We start from the raw sequence: 20,460 nt of genomic DNA, 5'->3' as shown, positions 1-20,460 counted from the left end.
TCCTGGTTGGGTGAGGGCTTAGGAGTGTACACTTGTGGTTGTGTGGGTACCAAAAGAAATATGGTGATTTTTTTCAAAACGGTTTCTCAAAATCTTCGAGTACTGACTGCGGAAAGTATTCTGTTTGCAGTTCCACAGAATTGGATTGATTTTCAAGATTGTCCCAGACAGAGAAGAGTTTTTTTTTCAGAAAAAGGGCGAAGTCCCTTTTCAGACTCTGACTTAAACCTTTTTCAAACGTCTCTACTTTCATTGTCCTTGATGAATGTTTGTGATTTTGGTGTCGTTTTGTTTATTAAAGGTTTCCCTATTTTTATAAATTAGAGTGGAATTTTTACTCTGTTGTGTTTTTGTTATTTTAACTGTTTAATTACTTTTAAATGCTTTGCATATTTTCTCTAAGTTAAGCATGTCTGTTCTGTGCCATAACTACAAGGGATTTAGCTCAGGTTTAAATTAACGAAACCTTTGATTCGACCTGACAAGTTATGACACTATTAATTCTGGTGTACTACCACCCAACGCAATTGATATTTCACTTTCTCACAAGTACCATTTCTGATCCTACAACCTTTTTTTGCAAATTTAAGTGAAAATTGTCCTTTTAAATGCACCATTTAATCCCATTTTGTATAAACTTTTCTTGTGGGGAGAACTCACCCCTCATCTGAGCCATCAAGGAAAAGGTCTGGCTCATTTGCATGCTACAATTTAGGGCATTACGTCCTACCACTTTCAAAGATCATGTTAGCAACCTTATATAGGTTGTATTAAAAATAGACGTGATTGTGTTATCTTAAATTAATCATGCAGTTATCATAGAACTTCAGCTTTGTCAATTATTGTGATGTCTTCATAGTTAAGGCCATGTGACACCGCTTCCTGTACATCATTCCTGGTCAAAGGTCATATGATGTAATTTCCAGTGATTTCATTAGGGTCAAAGGGTGTGTGATGTCACTTCCACTTAGGTTTTCAGGGGGTACCTCCAGAGTGCTCTCTGAGTGCATTTATTAATAAATCCAGCACTGGCATCTGTGTGGGTTTATCAAGACAAGGTGATTGGTACCAAACTCCTTGGCGTACAGCAAAGCCATCATGTAGCTGGAGAACTTGTCATCATGAGTGTCCAGCCCATGTACTCATCATGGCGTTCTCGTAAACTTGTAATATCTATGGGTGAGCTTAGATTGCACAGGAACACATCCACTACTGCAGATATACCCACACATGGGTATAGTGCACCCTGACTTAGGGCAGTAAGTCCTTCCGGAGGGATTTATTTATTATTTATTTATTTATTTAAGCTGTATTCGCTTTGACCCGATTCGTCAGGGGTAGCTATAAATTCAAATTTAAAACCACTATTAATATATTACCACTTTAGACATAAAGCAAAAACTGCTGTATCTCACAACATCTTACACTCTATAATCCATACAAGTTTGGTATAAACAATTATACATAAACCTGTGCCTCTTAAATCCCAAACATTGCCTTACTTAACATTGTGAATGTAAAAACTAAATGAACAGCATCAACCAAAAGCTCCTCCTGTGGAACTCAATGCTACCCAGTGTCTACCAAACTGTCCCCCATGTCATTAAAACTTCCCCAAAACTACCATAATCATTTGTACCTGCAAATACTAAATGCTGTTCCTAGTCGTTATACCGTCTCATCTCCTCCTCACCGCTGCACCGTGCGAATGCGACAAACAGTTTCCTGTTGTTTCGTGATCTCAATTAAACCCACCCACTATTGCTTCCCTCTTTAACACTCCCCTACTTGCATTCCAAATGGTGCCACAAGCAATTTTGCTTGCCCGAGCTGCGTCATATTCACAAGAATACGGCGCATTCCTGTACTCACCCCTGTGCTGGTTGGTGCACAAACCGCACCATGGTGCAAGGGTGGCTGCATTGCAGGGATGATTGTTGATGTGCAGGAAGGGGCACCTTCCTATAAAAAACAATTATTAATGGTGTTTTTTCGCCTTCTGTGTGCACTGCAGAATGCAGCACAAATCGAAAGAGAAAAAACCTGGAGGAATAAAAGTATTTCTCCTTTTTGCGCCACCCTGATGCCTCTCCTGGGCAGGCATTAGTTTTTGGCGCTGCATCAGATTTCCAATTCCTTGTAAATCTTGGGGCAGTCTCCAAAAGCCAGAGGTGTTGCTGGGAACACTGACTTTAATGCTGAAACTACGTGAAAAGGAATGATATTTACAAAGCCGCGTTAAGCCACTGCCTTGTAAATATGGAGCCGGACCCAGTGCCACCAGAGCATCACAAAAAGTGACGCTCCGGTGGTGCAGCGACCCTGTACATAAGCCCCTAAGTGTATTGCATATAAGACTTTTGTGATTGCAACTCTGTGAATTTATGGCTCACAGGATTTGTGAATGCGCAAGTGTTTCCGATATTCGTCCCCTAGTGTTCATACTATTAATGTAATGTGGATGGGAAGAAACAAGGCTTTGCAAAATTAACCACCATCCTACTTGTGGACATGGTAATTCGGGATTATACCCAACATAATAATGCTAATAATGTAATACGTCATATCATTTATCAACTTTTTGATTTTGTTCAGTAATAACTCGGATTCAGATAAATATTACAGGAGTACTATGTATACAAACACATATGTCTATATTTTATATATTAAACAGGAAAACAACAGCATTAGGTGAAGTTGCGGATCTTGTAACAGACGAAGAATTTGGAGAAGGACTTTACAAAGTTAAACTTTGCTCTTGGGCGTATTGGAAGAAGGCGGGCATCACCCCATTCTACGAAAATGTGCAAGTAAGTAGTATACTGTGTCTTCAGGAAGCTGAGACTTCAAAACAAACTGACCCATGTAACTCATTATGCTGTTTCTGTGTCCAAGTAAGCATGTCATTATTTCTTACCACAGACTTTCCAGTCGTACCATACATGTTCAGCATTCTAGAATTGTGTTTCTAGCCTCTAGGACGCTTTGGGTTCGATTCTTAAAAAGGAGTATGTCCAGACCAGGCTGGACAGGACGTCTATTCCACGGGCATTTCCCCGGCGGGCTGAAGAATGGAGGCCCGTTTTAAACCAACGCTTGGAAAGAGAGAGAGAAAGACAGAGAGGGGCAGATAGAGGGAATGCGACAGGAGAGGCAGATTAAAGAAAGAGAGGAGAGGAGAGAGGATGGATAGAAAGAGACAGACAGATCGGGGAGACGAAGATAGCGGGCTGGTTTGAGCTTTTTAGCCAGAGCTGCTTTCGGTTCCTCACTCAGACCTGCCATGAGACTATGTCTACTACTGGCTTACATTTATATATTTTTTAGATGTATCTGCTTCAGGAGAGATACAAAAATTCATCAATGGTGTGCCTGGAAATCGATAGATTTCCAGGCATACACTTTCTTCATACACTTCTTCCGTTTAATGCTTGGTCTGAAAACAGCTTTTCAGAACAGTTGATTTCAAGTGAAAAGTGCACATCCCGGTCTGCAGACTTTTCTTTCCCGCATGGAAACCATTCTATTTTATTTTGAAAAATCGTTTCAGCTTGTTCCCAGAATATCAAGGGTTACCTAGGTCACTTTGCCAGACAAAATGAACACTTAGGCTCTCTCATTAAATAATCATGGTAATTCTGGAAGGTAAAATCACCCAAGGAACTTCGATACTGTGGGGCAGGGTTATTCGCCAATGCAACAATAGCTCCCCAATCTTCCTGCAGGTTGAAATGCGGAATAACGCAATACTGCACGTTAGCCTCCCCCTGCCCCACTGAGATGCGAAACTAACAAGCTTGCACTTTTTCACCACACACATTTTGACCTGATGAAATTTCTGAAGGGAGACTCCCTGGTCAGCGTGGTATTTATGAACCACTTGGATTCCCAATTATCGTGACAGCACGTTTGCACACAATTCAGGATCACCACTGCCATTGGAATGAGGACATTCATACAACATTTTTGGAGTAGAGTTATTTATGTATTTTTGGTGGGAAAATGTGAATACGTACAACATTATGACTCTGTGGGATTTCCGACTAATAATGTTCCACTTTGAAACTGCCCTGCTCTTTCTCCAGGCACACCTATAGTTCCACCCCCTTTCTTAATTTATGATGGATTAAAATCCTGCAACCTGGGGGATCTACTGCAGTTGTAAAGTGAATCCGCAGGGGTACCTGTCTGAGTAGCCTGATGATGTGACCCAGGACCTGTGAGTTGTGATCAGAGACACGTTTTGAAATTCTAGGTCAATTTCAGGTGAGTAATATAGGGTGCAATGTGCATGGGTTAAGGTAGCACCAAGGCCGGGTGGCATTTTTTATACAACAATCTTGCTTTATAAAAAAACGTGAAAATCCACTCAAGAGTCAATAATATACTGCGTTGCAACAGCAACTTCTATCAATATTGCGACTCGAGCAGCGGCGGCCAGCACAGATAAGCGTGGTGTGGCAGTGGGGCAGGGCGGGGGGCTGGGGGGGGGGGGAGTCAACAGACGACTGAATAGGTATTATTTATTTATTTAATTATACCTACTACGTAATCTGTTGATATCCCTCCTCCTACCCTGCCTCGTCCCCTCACTGCCCCCGCCCAGCCCAACTTGTGCCGGCCGCCACTGGACTCCAGAGCATCTTCCTTTAGGCTTTCTGTTGTCAAAAGTCCCAGGTAGGTGTCCACTACTAATAATATAAAAACAAGAAAACGTTTTCACAGTCCTTGTGTAATGGAAGGGAGAAAAGTAATAGGGACAATGTAGCCTAATAGATTGAAATCTGAAAGGCTGGAAAAGCTGCCACCAGTGTCCAGTGACCAGTGTCCCATCGCGCCCTGTAGGCAGCAGTTGAGCCAATTCTTTTTTCTGGCTCCTGGTAACAGAATCCTGAATAATTGAGCCTGACCTTTTAAACATTTTTTTCTTCTTACCTTCTTACCTTTCAAAAACATCTTCATGCAACGTCTTTAGAGACAAAGAGTACATTTTTACTGATTATCAAATGCAAACTTTTTTGTCTTTACAAAGAGCCTTCCCTTTTTGTGAAGTGGCCAGCTTGGGGAAGAAAGAAAGCTCAAACAGACCCTGATGCTGTATGTATTGTGTGCCTTCTCATTTCATATCATCTATACTATTGCCAAAGTTATCAGGAAATGCCCTGGGTTTGAAGGACAGGGAGAAGATCAAGTTACACAGACCGGTGAAGGACTACCACGGGCATGAAGAAGGATCTACCAGAAGTTCTGAGGGTCATGGAGAGGGTGCTCACCCACCACAGTTTTTTCTGAAATTTCCAGGGATTCCTCATGAGGGGTATCCAGGAAAGGATCACAGAAGTGAAAACATGGACACAGCACTTTTATATTGAGATCCATGCTATCCAAGGTCGGATAAATGGTGATGTGTTTACTGTCGAGGGCCGACATTAAGGAAGGTAGGGATGTTGAAGTCTGGCAGGTCACAGTCAAACACCATATCATTGTTGAGGAGGCAATTGACATTGAGGAAATCATCACCTTATAGGTCCTTCTACCTATCAGTTGAATGGGTCAGCAAGATGAAAAAAGGAGAATAACGTGAATAGCATATTCAGACTACTTCAGGACATAATCGCAGTCGGATAGTACTCTCTAGTTCTTCAACATTCTTTATCAGTGGTGCCTACATGTCTGTTCCACATCAACCTATCTTGCCTGCGCCTACAGTGACTCTGTATCTTGTGCTGGGGTCCCAGATACTCTTGCCACTTCCATCTCTATGATCCAATCAGACATCCTAGCTCAAGAGATACCACTGTTTTAAGATCTTTAAGGCAACACTCTTTTCATTGGCATTCAAGATCACATGGTTCAAAATCTACTTATCGATCTTGACCAATATGATGCTCTAGATGTCTACACCTTTATACTTCCTCTCAGGCACTTTGGGGGGCAAGCTGGCTCTCTCTTGGGTTGTATTTAACTCTCTTACTTGTTGGTGTCAATCCACCAATCCCCTTAAGGGTGGTCCATGGACATGCCATCCCAAACCTTTGTGACAGGTGATTCCTTGTTATGTTGGAAAATTATCACAGCATCTTGCTGGAGTTAGGAATAGTCAATCTGGGCCTCAAATCTTTCCTAATGAGCTTCAAAACCACATCCCTGCTAGCCTAGTCTGGTGGTTTAGTGGACTAATTTGTCCCCTGTAGGGGCCACTAGTCGACATCATGGTCACAGGTTCTAATCCCGGCTCTGATGTGTCCACTGCAGGGGCCTGTGTTCTACCTCATAGTCACAGGTTCTAATTCCGGCGGGTCCACTCAGCCATTAATCCTTCCAAGGTCTATAAAATGAGTACCAGTGAGTTGGGTAGAAATAAACATCTGTTTGTGCCAATATACCCTTGGGTGAACATGTCTTTACCAATACACAGGTTATGCTTGTTCAAACAAACAAAACAGCAACAACACATTACATCAACGGTTGATGCTCTACTCACAGATGACAAAATCAATATTCACCAATATGCCGATGATATACACAACTCTACTTGATAAAAGTTGCACCTGCTTCAGACAGCCAGTGTCTCAAACACGACCTGCACATCATCCAGATCTGGATGTCCAGTGCCTACCTGAACCTCTCCTAATCAAGGCAGAATACCTGGTATTTGCCAAGAACAACAAGCAAGGAACAGTACAAACCGAGTCTCAGTGACATGAACCTTGATGGCTTCAAATCCCAACTTTCACTGAAAGTTAAGTTACTTTGATTCTTTCTAGACACTGACTTCACCCATAAGAAACACACTGCCAAAAGAACACAAAGACGGCCTTGTAACAGTTTACTCTTTTAAAGAAAATGAAACTGTTTCTCACAGATACGAATTTAGAACTGTTGTTCAACCTCTTATACCCTTGCATCGGGATCATTGTAGTAGTCTGTTCCCTGGCCTCCCAGACTCCACACTGACACCCCTCAAGGGCATCCTACACTTTGCAGAATGTCTCATTCAGTATAAGTTTGATTGGATTGTCCTCATCCTGATGGAACTCCATTGTCTCCCCTTGCCATCCTGCACCATCTTCAAAACCAGCTCCATCATTTACAAAACCACCATGACCAGGACCCCCTTTTAACTTGCAGACACCTCACCATTTCTTGTGACTTTTTGTACACCCTCAGCCAGTACACAACAGGATTCAGACTAAAAAGTGTTAACAAGAAAAAAAACAAGGCAGCAGCCCTTTTTCATCACTGCACCTGGGATCTCGAACATCATCCCTGTATCCATAAGGACCGCCACAACCTTTCTCCAGTTTAGGAAACTAGTAAAGACCACTGCATTGCAAAGCGTTAACAGTTTACAAACCAGTTTCCTGTTGTTAGATTTGACAGTCTTTGATATGGTCTTCCCCATACATTTTGCATACTCACCTCCTGTTGTTGGAAATTGTTTTTGTTGGCTTTAGGACTTTCTACACTATAACACTGGTTGCGCACTTTGCCACTGTTAGCCAGTGTGGTAAAATTGGCCTACATCTGATGAATACATTTAGTATAGTTATACATCACCAGTAAAGTGGTACTATATGTACCTAGGGCCGGGAAACAGCCTTTACCACGAAGGCTTTTCTACGCATTACGTTTACAACGGTACACTTACCTCGGAAACGTCTTCACAACACGTATTGCTTCCACGACCGTCTTTACCACGCAAGCAACGTCTTCACGGAACATCTTCTTCCTCATCCGAAAAAATGCATCAATCCTTTTTTAGTGTCGGCGAAGACGTGAGAAAAAGGCAAAAAAAAGAAAAAAAGGGGCTTGGGGGGGGGGGTCTCCCCCCCAAAAAAGAAAAAGCGTGGTAAAGGAAAAATCGAGGTAAAGGCTATGCGTAGAAAAAACATTCAGTTGTAACGCATGCGTGGTAAAGGCATGCGTGGCAACGGAATGCATAGTAACGACATGTATTCCCCACGGCCTGTAAATTAAATGCTACTGGTGGGCTTGTAGCACAAATTGTGCAACCCACTTAAGTAGCGCTTCAAAACATGTTTCAGGCCAACAGTTGCAGCCTGTGTGCAGTTTTAAACTGCCAATTCTCCTGAGCAAAATAACCCTTTTGCCAAGCCTAAAACTAACTTTTTAATACATATAAATCACCCCTAAGGTAGGCCTTAACCAGCCACTAGCAGAATGATCAGTTTTTTTTAAATGTTGGACATGTAATTTACCTTTTACATGTCCTGCCAGTGGAAAACTCTTACATTATTTTTTAACTACCGTGAGGCCTACCTTTCCCATAGTTTAACATTGGGTTACCTTATTGTAAGTAATAAGTTGTAACTCTTGTTTGGGAACAGGTAGAAATGTCATGTTTGGTCTGACATGGTTTGTAATTTAAAATTCTCTTTAATGGTAAAGTCGGATTTTAAGTCTTAATTCTGAAAATGGCCCTTTTAGAAAATTGGCATTTTCTTGTCCTAACCATTTGGTGCCTGCAGCCTGTGTCCTGGGTTACATGACTAGGTGTATTTGACAGTTGACCTTTGTGTATTCCTCCCAGTGAGACAAAAGGGGCCTAGGTGTTGGCAGGATGGGCCATTCTGCTAGGATGGGAGGAGCAAAGTTGTTCTCCACCCCAATTACATTTCAATGGGGCTGCCTCAGCACCCTTTCAAAGGACTTGACACCAGTCATTTGTCAGCCGCCACATCTTAGAGCCTGGGCAGGACAAGGAATGAAATTCTAGAACCAAATGTAGAGGGAAGTCTAGAAGTTTCTCCCACTTAAGAGCTGACACCAAGTATAAATATTGGAACCTCAGACAAACTCTTCAGTTCACTTCTGGACCTGTGGAGGACCCCCAAAAGGACTGCCTTGTACTTCAGAGGACTGCTGCTTGAAGCGTGCCTGTACCCTCAGATGACTGCCCTGCTGCTTGAGGGCTGCCTTGCTGCTTGATCCCATGACTACAAGAGTGACTCCAAGAGTCAGGTGGTTGCCATCCTGCTTTGAGCAACGGGGACACAACAAGCTCCAGAAGCCTCCCTGCAACTGCTGAGCTGACCTGCTGCACTGGACTTGCAAATAGACCTGCCTGAGCTCTGCTGCCCTTTGCTGGAGTAATTTTCTGATCCAGAAGGGCAGCCTTCCCAGGTCCTAGACCCTTGGCTGAGATCAGTGGAGCCCATACTGTGAAGTAAAGCTGAAATCCTGAGGTTTTGGGTTCTTTGCTACCGTGAACATGGGCCAATAGATATGGACTGTTTAGACCGAAACCCAGAGGTTTTCTGCAAAAACGGTTCTCTTCTTGCTGGGTGGTCTTACAGTTGCTGCACACTTAAATTGCCGCACCGCATAGCAGTACAGGAAGACATTTCATTTGATATATTTGGAGAAAGAGCAAAATGGGTGTACTCCCTATCGAGGATGAAAACTTGAATAGAGCACTAGAAGCTTGGATAAAATGTGTGCAACTGTTAGATAGGCAAGAAAGCCAATTGTTCTGCTGGTCAAATGTAAACCCTAGGGAAGAAAATGCAGGCACCCTGGAAACCGTCTTCCCCCTAATGGCAATGGATATGGTTTTTGGTGATTTTCCCACATACCATAAAATGTGTTTTAGTGATGTTGGTATCCAGCTGCAGCTCATCCATGAAGCTAACAAAAAGGTCAACAATCACTTTAAGGCTGTTGGCTGTTTGGGACAGTAATACTGCATCATCAGCGTAGAGCAGGGAGGGAACACATACTGACTTTACCTTGAACACATCTTTACCATTGGCTGCCAGGTAGGGATTAAGGCCATTAAAATAAAACAGAAAAAGGATGGGTGCCAACACACAGCCTTGCCTGACTCCCTTTGGGAGGCTAAATGATTTTGTACATTCCCCACCCATGCCATATCTGACACAAGCATTCACGTCTATGTGCAAAGCTCTTAAAATGTTGACCAGTGGGAGAGGTAGCCCTAGAACCTCCAAATTGTTCCAAACTTTTGAACTATTTACCCGGTCAAAGGTACTACTCAGGACCATGAATGCAAGATGAATGGACCCTTGTTTTGCAACCACATATTTCTCAATCATTAGGTTTAGGTTCACACACTGCTCGAGTGTGTCTTTGCCTTCCCAAAAACCACACTGTACTGGGCAGAGTATGTTATTTGCTTGGACCCAATCTTCAACCTTCACAACTGAATCTAAGAGGTGAATGGGTCTGTAACAGGTAGTCTTTTGTCTATTCCCCTTTTTGAAGAGAGGCACTATGCAGTTTTCCACAAGGGGGAGGCTAACCTGTACAGCTGCATTTAGTGCATTTGTTAAAAAAGGGGCCCAAAAAGAGACCTCTGCTCTGTAAAGATCCACTGAAGCCAGGGGCTTTCTTGGAGGGACTAGAACAGATTTCTGCACGTACCTCCTCAAGGTCTTCCCTGACCTCCAATGGGAATAAGCAGCTCTCCTCATCCATAGCTGGGGTCATGTCCTTATCAAATGCATAAACCCTTTGAAAGTGGGACACCCAGTCGTCAGGCGCAGCTGCACAAAGCTGCTTCCTGTTGACTATAGCCCAAAAGCTCCTGAGTACCCAGTATGCAGGTGGACATCAGCCACTCCCAGGAAGCATCTTTGAGAGCTGCTTTCTACCTACGGATGGCTTATTTATAAACCATTCTAGCCACCTTGATGTTATGCTGGATGCGGGGCTTGGTATTAAGGGCCTCATGCAGCAGTTTATTGGCCACCCTACAAGCTTTATTAAACCAACTAGATTGAACAATTTTACGGTGCCCCGACATCGCCCTCATAATTGCATTGGTAGAATTATTTAGTCAGGAAAAGGCTTCCAGAACCGAAGCAGGAGATGATTCAAGAGACAGTAGAGGCTTCTTAATAAGATCTAAATTGGTTCTGACTAAGGTTTTAAATAAAGTGGGAATTGGACGACTGCGCCATTTCACCCAATGTCCCTTATCCTTAGAGGACAGGTCAATGAGGCTCTGAACATGGTCCAGGCTATTGTCGGCAATTGCTGCCTCTCTGATTTCTATGGTGTTATGGTCGCTAAAACAAGTTCCATGCACCACCCCTGGACTAACAAAGCCAACAAGGGACTTCGAGGTCAACACATAATTGATAGAGGTCCCCTTGCCCCGACTGGCAAAAGTAGATTGTTAAACGAGGGTGAATTTAACTCCCTGGACATCACATTGCATAAGCCTGCATGCCCAAGGGCATTGAGTAACTCGCTCCCCCTATGGTCAGAGGTAGATATGAAAAAGAAAGGGTCTTCAACCGAAAACTGGTTAACATCAATGTGATTTACACACAGCTTGGTATTAAAATCCCAGCCCAATATTACATTAAAAGATGTAAAATGTGCAAGGGGTCTGTCCTCAAAGGTGGATAACTCTTAAAATAGGGTCTCAATCTGACACCCAGGATCTGTAACTGAGTTATAAAAGTTTACTATGAAAAAATGGAACTCACAGAAAAACCACCCATATGATCTGTTTCTTGGTAGGTCTAAGGGGGACTGGTACTACTTTCAGTTGCTTAGAGATACAGACCAGGGTGGCTAATCCACCAAATGCTCTGTGACCAGGGGAGGGGTCGCTACAACAATAAGACTTTCGGCACCATCCCAGACAACCAACTCTTGAGCCTTGGTTTCCTGCAACATAACAACATCATACTGAGTGGCAAAATTAAGCCATTCAAGGTCCTGGAGCTTGGTCTTAATGCCTGTGACATTCCAGCTGAGAGCTCTTAGGGCTGCTCCTAGATCATATCTGGGTATGGTCTGAGTGGGTAGTGTAGGGAGTGGGTGAGAAGCTAACCTGCTGGCCTTGGAGGCGAGGCATAGAGTGGTGGTGGTCTGGAGTCAATCATTTTGATCTAAATCTGCCAGGGGAAGGAATCTGTTTGATGTAAGTAAAATGGACTGCTTTAAAGGATGAGACCTCATGGTAACAGGCAGTAAATGTTTAGATTGCAAGTGCCTATAAAAAAATCCAAGCGGAAGAATATTGATTCCCATGTCCCTTGAAGATGGCAGACCAGAACTGTAGATCAGACGCCTAGCCAAGGTAGGCGACCTACAGTTAATTACTATGCAGTCCCGTTTTACAGTTTTAGACACAAGACCCACCCACCCAACCCTCTGCACAAACAAGAGGTCAGGTATTCAGTGATGTTGAAATTAGCATTGTTACACAACCAGTGGCAAATGTTTTTTTCCAATTTCGAGGTGGATTCACTGTCATTTGAGCTGATATGCGGTAACCCTGCCAAGTTTGCAACATGAGTAAATCTAGTGATGAGTTTAAACTAGGCAACCATTTAACAGGTTTGGTGACCCCCTTCCCACAAATCCAATATCAAAGGCATCAGCCTGACTGCTGTTAGACCTCCCGCCTCTCCAAGTAGATATCGAGGCATTCACCTCTGGTGGTAGGCGGGGCTGTTGAGAGAATTAGTGGTTGGGAACAGGGCATTTGGAGGCTGTGCAGTGAGGCTTATCCACATGACTGGTTATGTTGGAAGTGGCAGAGTAGCCAGAGCCTCCAAAGAGGAGAGAGTTAATAGCTACATTAACAGTCACAATGGTCTTGGATAAATCTGACACCACAGACTCTAGATCATGGGTATTCACAAACATATCCCGAGGGCTGCAAAGTATTGTTTGTGGCATGCCCGAGGGCTGCACTGATGCCAGCAGGGTGAGGGTCGAGGTGATAAAAGGTGGGCGTAGGGGGACGCGAAGCAGAAAACTGAGCCTTCACATGACTTCTGTCTGCCACCAATGCTCTATTCTCAAGCACCAAGAATTAAAGTCAAAGTAACGCTCATGCATGTTAATAAAATTAACTCTCTGCAAACCTCAAAAAAGTGTATCATGTTTTACATGTTTTGTGCAAGATGTCTTTAAAACTAAAGTTGTTCCTAAAGATAAGTTGTCCAGGACACCTCATTTTCTTCTTTACTGTTACTGGAAGGCGACTATCAGTCAAGTTCTCTTTATGATGCTGGCTTATGACCCGCGTATACCTGAAACACTACATTGGTAGAACATTTTCTAAACAACTCAAGAGCATTTGTTCCCATTATTATAATGTTCTACTATGTTTTTTATGGTGTTTAAATACATATGTGTGGTTAGAATGCTTGTAAATTATGTAAGGAAGATTGTTTATGGCCCCTTTTGCAGATTGGTGGGGGTTTGTTGGGAAGCATCTTGTATTAACTTATGTTCTCTCAGTATCCACCAGAAAGAAAATCAATGCATCATTCGATTGTGAGTAACCGCACCAGGATTTGCATAGACATTTGCATGCTTTTTTCAAAAGAGAAGAAATTGTTGGAAAACTATAAAACCTCCCTTCATACCTGTAAATCTTGCTGAAATTAAAATAATGCTTAGCCACATGTAAAGACCATCATGAAAACAGTTCTTATCGAAGACAATTCTTATAAACTAATTATGATGTGTTGATCAGTGTCTAGTTATATGAAAAACTGCCCTTCGCCAGGGGGCAGTAATTAAAGGTTAGGAGGACCGCATGCGGGCCCCGGGCCGTACTTTGAGTATCCCTGCTCTAGATAATGCAGCCTTTCCACTAGTGGAGCAACACACTGTGTGATGGTGTCTTTAAGTTGACCAAATATATAACCCCAGTCCGAATTTGAAGTAACAGAAGAGATCAGGGAAATCACACTTCCCTTGGAAATGAATTGGAAATTTGGCGGTGCCAGTGCGCTTCGATTGAGGCTTCCTCTTAGCTAAAGGTGGACAAATTCTGTTATTGAGAACTTCAGGTGAGGCACTCTCATTCGTTTGTCCCTGGCCCACAGGGGATACATTGGGGAAGCCGGAGAAGGTGGGGGGGAGATCCTCGTCACAGGGATGGGATTGGAGTGCAGTGTGTACACATTGGGTAGATGGGGCACCTCGCAGGTTGCTAGTCCCCTCCTCTGTATCCAAGGACAGCCCATGTTCCGCCAAATTCATCTCTTTATAGATTACTCCCATTGACCAGGCCAAAAAGGAATCAAGAGTGGTGCTGCTGGTGATTCTGGGGGCAAGGTCCTAGGATCCCTTTAGCTTCTGCTTGCTCATTGCACAACCAAGGCGCCCAAACTAAATAGACCAACAGTGAAAGCGCTTGAGTTTCAGGAAGTTATAAAGCAACAGTGAAGCAGGCTCACAATGAAAGTCAAATGGACTTACCCAGCAAAATGCCCTGAAAAGATGGGCCCGGGCTTCGCCCGAGGACGTCCTGCACAGCGGGGCACCTCCCAGTGCTATATAGCACAGGGCATCAGTTCTCCTCTCGTTCCTCCAGGCAACAGGGCATAGCAATGAAGGGACCTCCAGGCGTCGTGAATGATGGGACCTGGAGTCCCTCCTGAACAGTCCTGGCGTCCTGTGCAGTGGAGCTCCTCTTAGCGCTATATAGTGCAGGGCAGCAGGGCTCCTCCCCTTCCTCAAGGCAAAAGGGCGAGGCAATGAAGGCGCCACCTCCAGGCATTGTGAATGATGGGACATGGAGATCCTACGGATCAGTCCTGGCATCCCATGCATTGGGCACCTCTCAGCACCTTGTAGAGCAGGCAGCAGGTCTCACCCCCTTCCTCCAGTCAACAGGGCATGGCAATGAAGGCGCCTCAGGTGTTGTGAATGCTGGGACCTGGAGTCCCTGCATTCACAACGTGAATGAACAGTCCTGCATGTCCTGGCATCAGAAATAAGAGTAGTACACTCCTATATAGATTGGCCAAAAGGAATGTCAGCTCTTGACTCATTACTTCTACTGCTGATGCCTCAGTGTCCTCAGTTACAACTGAAAAGGCAATAACAACTGTTTTTGCAGAATATTACGAGACAATATACGCCCATTGGCCACGGTCTGCCTCTGAGTTGGCCAATCGCTATCATCTGACATACCTCTCTCCTATGTGACACAACACCAACAAAAGACACTAGATTCACCTATCACTGCAGACAAGATCCAGGCAGCCATCCAGGAACTAAAATCTTGTACTACTTAACATTTCGAGACATTGTCACCCCACACTTTCTCCACCTTTATACAAATGCGGAGAAACAAGGGTCCTTCCCTCCAGAGCTTGATCTTTTGACAATAGTCATCCCTAAATCAGATCACCCATTGGTGAATTCTGCCTATTATTGCCCTATCTCCTTGATTAACACAGACATCAATATGCACATGTGGCCCTTGCTCTTATCAATGATGTTAAGGAGGCGGCAACCTTGTTATTTTTCGAATTTGAAAAGGCTTTTGCTTCTGTTGATTGGACGTATCTTGAATCGGTGCTGCTCCATATGAACTTTGACCCCCAGTTTCTCATTCTGATGATTCTCCTATATTTGAGACCTGCAGCCCACGTCCTCGTTAATGCTGTGATCTCTGGTGAACTACTGATCCGACGTGGGACCTGACTATGGTGTCCCCTATCCCAGCTCCTCTTTGCTCTCTCCATTGAACCCTTGAACTGCATAATCCATTGTGATGCCCAGATGCTGGGCTAGAGATGTAGTGAGATGCTGGAGGACAGTTTTGCATTATATGCGGATGATGTCCTCCTATTTATTGTTCACCCTGTTGTGTCCGCCCCACGTGTCTTTGAGATCCTCCGACTTTTCAAAGAGACCTCAGGGAATATTTTGATAAAGACGGTCAGTTTCTGTTGTCGCACACTAAACGTCCATGTTTGAAAACACACCCCGTGATATATCGTTGAGTAACCCTCATCGATGCATGTTAATCGGCCGGTCACAGGAATGATTCTCACGGTTGACACGGCAGACGCCGCTTTTGATAATATTGGCTACAGCACTCAACCAGCACTTTATTCTTAAAATCCAGCACAATCATGTCACAGGAATGATTCTCACGGTTGACACGGCAGTTGCCGCTTTTAATAATTTTGGTTACAGCGCTTCACCAGCACTTTTTCAATCAAATTCAGCACAATCAAGTCTCATTTAGTCACTTGGTGCACGTCATTTTTGCTTTTTTCCTTAAGATCAGTTTTGGTAATTCTTTAAGCGTAATATTGTGGACTGCATGATGAATAGTCTTCTGTTTCCATTTCATTTTTTAGAGCTTTGTTTAGTGACCCCTGATGAAGGGTCATGTTCCGTTCCGAAAGGGATTGGGTTCTTGAATATGCCATAGATTGAAATTGATGGGTCACCATGGATTGAATCGCAAGTTCCTAATGTCCAGAATGAACATTAAAACATTCAAAAGTGGAACCATGAACTTGATTTAAGTGTGTTAATTTCTTGGAAACTCAGCTTGAACCAGTTGATAACATCCTTTTGTTATTGGAATCGTGCTCCTGCCAGCAGGAAGGGTGGTTCCTCCTGCACACTTGTTTGTATTTGCTACGTTGAGGCCACCGGACACGGTGCACTGGCTAGTGAAGCACTATTGTGTGAAAACTTTGGACAATTTTAATTTGATTCTAACGGTTTAAATCTGAGTGCACGTTGGCAACATTTTTTTTTCTCTACACATTTTTGTTTCTCTACAAAATGTTATAATGTACCAGCAGGCCCTACCAGTAATCAAGATCTACATGTATATCTGACTTGGGTGAGGCAGGAAGCGAGGCTCTGAGTTTCAGATATATGAAGCACTTGAGGACCCTGCTCCAGCAAACTATGTGCCACAGTCCAATAATTTCCACATTGTAAAGTTAGGCTTCATTGCTTGGAGATCAATTACAGTGGAAAGATGGCTGCCACTCTGACACACGTACACAAAAAACGCAGCGTGACACATGGGTGCAAGGATGTCAGAGTGCCGTGGCAGCTCAAGACGATGCTACGGACATGTTTTAGGATGCACGGTGAGTAGAAAGATTCTCCTGAAATCCCCATTCTATGTTCCAGTGCTCAAAGACTCTGGCATAATGCTGAATTGAATAACAACAAGTTAAAACGACTCCTCTAGTCCTTGCAATGCTGACAGCGATTAGCCAGCCAAATGCGGTGTCCACAGCTGATCCCTGCCAGAAATGAAAACCACATCTTTTCCGTTCTGTGCATTTCCAAAAACTGTATGCTTCTCATCTCATTTCCAATATGCACTAACACACTTAACTCTTCTGGCCACAAACGTGAATTTTACGTTGACAGTGAAATGAACCTCGCTTACTTCATCAATAAAATCTGCTTTCATCCCAGTGATACCCCTTCCCCACTCAGCAAAAACTCTGAGCTAAGTCATAGCTATCACCAAACTTGTCAACAGCTGCAACATATTCCTCGATCTCCACTATACTCATTTCCCTAGGAAAATTAATTCTACTTTGAAAACCTTCAATCTCTCCACTTCTTCCATAGATCTGCTTATGTATGAAATGCAGGATGTATTCAAATTTCTCTCCCTAGTTATCAAACTTCTTAGTGGCCTGTCAGCCTCTATCTTACATAAAGCAATTCTTTCTGCTCCATAACTACTCCTTTTGGTCTCATCACCTACTAGCCACTACGCACCCTTCCAAGGTCTGGCAGTGTGCACCTTTCCATCCTTTTAGCTAACCTATACAACCCATTACCTTACAAGCTAACTACCTACACTTACTTATTCAAGAGTACCTCAGAACTTTCTCTTGCAGTCAGATGACTCCTAGTCTTACTATTTTATCTTGCCAAAAATGCGTGGGCCTTTCTAATCATGTTATGGTTACATGTGATAAGTTCTGTGCTATAGAACTAATGTGCAGTGTATGTTTAGTAATAATGCTGAGAGAACCCAATGAGTACAAGTTACAAACAGCTGTTTAGCACTAGTATCCCTGTTGAAAGTTTCTTAACATAATACTAATTATAACATTGAAGACAATGGAGTTCTCCGGGCTTCTAAGGGCTGGTAGAACCCCGTAGAGTAACATTTCAATGTTTATTTTATTTCACAGCTTTTGCTTTGAACAAAGGCCTCTCAGGGCCTGAGGGGATGTCAACCTCCACAGGCCAGAGAGGCCTTTGTTTTTATAAATGAGAAGGTTTTGCCCTCTAGGGTAGAAGGTTCTAATAGCCTTAGAGCCCACCATAGCTGTCTCTACCTGCCATTTAAGGTCTGCTCCCTTGTTAAAGGCCCGGGCCACAAAATGGAATGAGGTATTCTGCTGATTTACTGTATTTTTTTAAGGCACTGGAAGAATAGGGTGATGTATAGACTCCCATTGGATTTATGGTCTGTCTTTCCTAAGGACTGGTTGTTACGGCTGACAGGCATCCCTGGGGAGAGAAAAGCTTATCAATACATTCCTGTACTGGCTTCCACTCATAGTGTATCTGAAGATTTGAAGAGATTTTCTTCTGTGTATTATAAGGCACGGTCAAACCCTACCACATGCCATGCCCCAAGTTGTCCCAGGAGCAGACCTCTCATGGCAGGTGAATTCTCCAAGTACTTGTTACTCTTCAACTCTAGCGGCCACCGAAGAATGACTTTCCACCTAGGTGAAGTTCTCCAGAGAAGGCATCTGGTGAACTTTCTAGGAAGGACAGAGACCTACCACAAGGTTACCCTCACATTCAGAATGCTTATAACTCAAGCTTCAATCATGGCACCTTCCTGAAAGTATCACCCTTTCTTGCACCTCATCTCCTGCCCTCCAGAACCTTTTCAGATAGCAAGGATCTCACTTTAAAACCTTCCTCACTTCATCAATAAGGCCTGTGCAACATCTCTGGCTCTGCTGTTCACCTTGGTTGTTTCTTTGTTGACGAGGGACTGGATTGCCCCGGTCAACTCGCACAAATGCCCAGGAACTCAAACACAGCAGGTGGCCCTATACCTTACAATCTACAGCAGATGAATCTCGTATTTCAAGGAAACTATATTGGACCACAACGGTCACAAATGTGATCACTAGCATGAACAACTACAAGCTAATGGAGTGGGGGATACCATGGATTTGGGCCCCAGTGGTGGGCTACCCAATAGTTTACTGCACTATTGCACTAACATTTGCATTGTTAACGTCTGAGACGATAATCTTGGTTTGTTTCATATATACATTTCTACTTTGTTTGTCCTATGTGTCTTGTTCCATTAGTTTGTTCCCCAAGTGTTTACTGTGCTAGATGTGGACTTCAGGTTCATGTGTCTGCTGACTCATTTCACCCCGCAGAGTGTATCTCCATAAAATAAAATTAGGCATCGTGTATAAAGCCCCTTAACGATTGCACCCAGCAATTTACAAAATCAAAGGGTTTGCAATCGCAAAAGAGCTTTTGTTAGAGTACAAAAGCTCTTTCAATAGTTGGAAAATTTGTTGCGATTCACAAAAAGGCTTTTATGATCCTTTCCGATTCACAAGTAGGAGGGACATGAAAGGGGCGTAAATGTAGAAATATAAAGGGAAATTGCTGCGTTATGTTGATGTATTATTTTTTAAAAAAAATGTAAGTAACTTGGAAATCTGCAATTTATACCGAATGGACTTTATTGGTTTTTTATACTGTTCATGTGCACTGAAACTTTCTGTGGTGAAATTGTAACGTGCGATAGTTCGGATTTGCGAATTACAATGTTAGTTTTTCAGTCACCATGCCCCAAATGAAGGTAATGTGTGAGAAGGGGCAGGATTTCAAGCAAGATTCGTGGGGAAATGTCCACATCTAGGCCCGGCAACTGTTTTATTCAACTAATAAAAAATTAGGCACAACAATTAATTTAAAAAATGCCATTAAATGTTGCAAACATGCAGAACAGAAGTAAAGAATATGAAATAAGGAAACTATTGCCAGAAATGTCTGGAAAATGATTGTTGCACTAAGAATGCGATTTATATTTAAGATGATAACCCACGGATAGGACCGTGCTTGGGGTGCAGCTACGAAGCATTTCACATATTTTTTCGCTTACCTTGAATTTGTTTGTCCTTTAATGTCACTTTCTGCTTCTTTTCCAGGTGATCTTCAAGGCTAATCAAGTTGTACGCCGCAACTACGTCATTGCTGCTCTTCTCAGCCCTTATTCACAGACAATCAGTGCAGTAGTTAGCGAGCCAGTAAATTAAGTTATGCATCACATTGCAAATGTACCTACTTTTTTAATCTCAGTGTATGACTTTTTGGTGTGTTTTATGACTGGTATGGCTTGTTTGTTCTGTGCAAACTCATTTCTCGTACTTCAAGTTTCGTTAAAATGTGTATCAAATATAAAAGTTGTCTTCAATTTTGATCGAGTCCCTTGTTTTGTGTGGCTTACAGCAGGATTAACAAATTATGACAATTGTGGAATACACTGTTGAGTGTGTCATGTAATGAATGACTGAATTTTCTGCAAACTAAGGGGCATATCAGCAAGCAGGCGCAAAAAAATTATCGCTGCTTTTGCGTCCGTTTTCGGACGAAAAGCGGCGATAATTTTATCGCCTCATCAGCAAGGTCACGCTATTGCGTGAAAGCTTGCCTTATCTCCAT

The 20,460-nt window shown here is 43.1% G+C and overlaps 1 protein-coding gene across 1 annotated transcript in view; it reads left to right on the top strand.

Moving 5' to 3' along the window:
• LOC146831407 (transthyretin-like) overlaps positions 1-20,218 on the top strand; it is a 37,803-nt gene extending 17,585 nt beyond the window's left edge. Inside the window, exons 3-4 of the mRNA XM_085605708.1 lie at positions 2,675-2,810; positions 19,947-20,218. Coding sequence (XP_085461834.1) covers positions 2,675-2,810; positions 19,947-20,054 — 244 coding nt within the window. The 3' untranslated portion in view covers positions 20,055-20,218. The remainder of the gene's footprint in view (positions 1-2,674; positions 2,811-19,946) is intronic.
• The last annotated feature ends 242 nt before the right edge of the window (positions 20,219-20,460 follow it).

The sequence above is a fragment of the Triturus cristatus genome, chromosome 5_1, assembly GCF_964204655.1.
Source record: "Triturus cristatus chromosome 5_1, aTriCri1.1, whole genome shotgun sequence".
NCBI lineage: Eukaryota > Metazoa > Chordata > Amphibia > Caudata > Salamandridae > Triturus > Triturus cristatus.
The sequence above is the reverse complement of the archived record's forward strand: the minus strand, read 5'-3'. Positions and strand labels throughout refer to the sequence as shown.